Source organism: Rissa tridactyla, chromosome 3 (genome assembly GCF_028500815.1).
Source record: "Rissa tridactyla isolate bRisTri1 chromosome 3, bRisTri1.patW.cur.20221130, whole genome shotgun sequence".
In the NCBI taxonomy this organism is placed as follows: Eukaryota; Metazoa; Chordata; class Aves; order Charadriiformes; family Laridae; genus Rissa; species Rissa tridactyla.
In genome coordinates, this window is record NC_071468.1 from 53,482,489 (window position 1) to 53,484,743 (window position 2,255).

General features: G+C 51.6%; 1 protein-coding gene across 1 annotated transcript; it reads right to left on the bottom strand.

Annotated features, from left to right (window-relative positions):
* Positions 1–874: 874 nt before the first annotated feature.
* Positions 875–1,620, bottom strand: SF3B5 (splicing factor 3b subunit 5). Its single transcript, XM_054197012.1, has one exon. It carries the CDS (start codon positions 1,444–1,446, stop codon positions 1,186–1,188), a length of 261 nt encoding a protein of 86 aa, XP_054052987.1. The 5' UTR covers positions 1,447–1,620; the 3' UTR covers positions 875–1,185.
* Between the last annotated feature and the right edge of the window lie 635 nt (positions 1,621–2,255).

Here is a 2,255-nt window from a genome sequence, read left to right on the forward strand (position 1 = left end):
ATAGTCTTAATAGGATCAGAAAACACTGAATTTTCCTACCCAATGTAAAAAACCCAAACACAACCCACAATAAAAAAAACTCACCTACAGTTACAATGCTCCACATCAGAAACGAGAGCACTGAATTTCTCCAAGCAACATATCTTTAAGTTTTACTTTGAGGTCTTCCCATTAATTAGAACTCAAAAATTTATTCTTACTATGACAACTGAAACAAAGCCTATTTTAAGTGACGAATCAAAATCAACATCAGTTCAGTCTGCAGTCTAACATTGTGTCATCTCAAGGCATTTTACTTCAAAGTAGTAGTGAGTAACCCTTATGTTTCTCTTGGGAAGAAAAATCTGGAGCAGTCATATGGAAAAATGGTTTAGCTTTTCCCAAGTCTCTGCATCACCTATTCCATATTAAGTCTCTAACCCCACAATACACTTGTTTAGCATAACATAGAAAAAAAAATTTAATCACTAGTTGACTAGAAAGCATTAGGAAAAAAAAAAAAGAGTAGCTAAGTTGGATTACAGAGAATCAAGGTTTGGAAAATTCAGAGTACAGGCAAGAGGATTATGAGGCAAGAAAATGGTATTTAAAGAAAATCCATTTTGGAGTTTTAAAACACCAAAGCAATTGACTTACGCAAATCACCCCACACAATAAACACTAACAACAGGTCAAACCCTTTGAGTGTCAACAAACTTCCTCTCTCTCCTCAACACAGTTAAGCAAGCACCCATTTCCCCCCGGCGGGGAAAATGCTGCCTGCAAAGTATCCGGGACTTCCGCCTCGGATGGTTGCACTGAGCAGCTTAATACTGAGTGATCAGCACTCCTTTTAGAAAAAAGGCCTCTTGAGAGCAGACTACCAAACAAAACATTACAAACGCCCAATAAGTTTTATTATTTCCCATTTAAAAAAAAATCCGAACGATTGTACAGTTAAAAGAGTCGAAGCTGTCCAGAAGCTGGCATTTTACAAGCCTTTCTCCCCGTCAGAGTCCTTCGAGGGAACACCACAGCAGGGAAGCGGAGGAACCAGGAGGACGGCGGGCCGCAGACGCCAAAGCTCCCCGGGCCCGCTGAGGGGGCTCCTCGGGCCTTCCCGGGGGCGCAGGGGCAGCCCAGCGGCGCCGGGCTCGGCCGGCAGGCAGGCAGTCGCCCTCGGGGAGCCCAGCCGGGCGGAGCGGGCTAGGACTCGTCGGGCTTGTCGGCGGGCGGCCCGCAGGGCTGCAGCATCTTCTCCATGAGGTTGAAGCGGACGCGTGCCTTGCTCTCGTTCTCGGCGATAGCGAAGTAGTTGAGGAGGTCGAAGTGGCCCATGTAGGAGCAGTACGAGTCCCGGTGCTGGTTCACCAGCCACTCCCACTTGGTGGTGTCGGCGTGGCCCGTCCCGATGTACTTGGACTGCAGGTGCTCCAGCTGGCTGTGGATGGTGTAGCGGTCCGTCATGGCGGCGGCCGGCAGGCGCGGAACGAGATGGCGAACGGAAATGATGTAACGTGCCCTCACGCCAGGGACCTTTTCCGCCCCTCCGACCGGAGCGCAGCAACCACCGTTCCTACCCGGCCCTCGGCCGAAAGCTGTTATTTACTGCTCCGCGGTCCGCTCGGGAAGGGAAGATTAAAAGTAAAAAAAAATTAATAATTCCCGGGGATACGTGCTTTCCTGCCGCGGTGCACGATGGGAGCACGCCCGAAGGGTATGACGGGAGCTGTAGTCCTCGCTCCGCGCCGGGCCGGGCCCCGAAGGGCACCGTGCGCAGGCGGCCCGCCCCCCCCACCCCCCCCACCACCATCCCCTCCCGGCCCTGCGGCCTGGCCCGTACGGCAAGAGTCTGAGGGCCGTCCCTCAGGGCACAGCTCATCCCAGCTCCTGGCATTGTCTCTGTATAAACGGCATCTCATTTTTGCCTCCCTAAACAGGCGGCACAGGGATTCTGGCTCTGGAGAAAGAAAAAGCTGCCAGGAAAAGAGCCAGGAGGTGCCCAGAGCAACCCAAAACATTCCTTTTCCTTAGCCCTTGGCTCGGCTAGAGGGCAATGCAGCGCTTTCTGGGGGGGTTCTCATAGAAGAAGTCCATATTAGAGAAAGGCTGAAGAAGTGCACAGCGTTTGTGCTTTTCAGTGGTGCCCAATGACAGGACAAGGGGTAACAGGCACAAACTGAAACACAGGAAATTCCATCTGAACGTGAGGGAAAACTTCTTTACTTCGAGGGTGGCAGAGCACTGGCACAGGCTGCCCAGAGAGATCGTGGAGT

Excerpts from the sequence above, each read along its gene's own strand:
- SF3B5 (XM_054197012.1), bottom strand. The coding sequence starts at position 1,446 with ATGACGGACCGCTACACCATCCACAGCCAGCTGGAGCACCTGCAGTCC.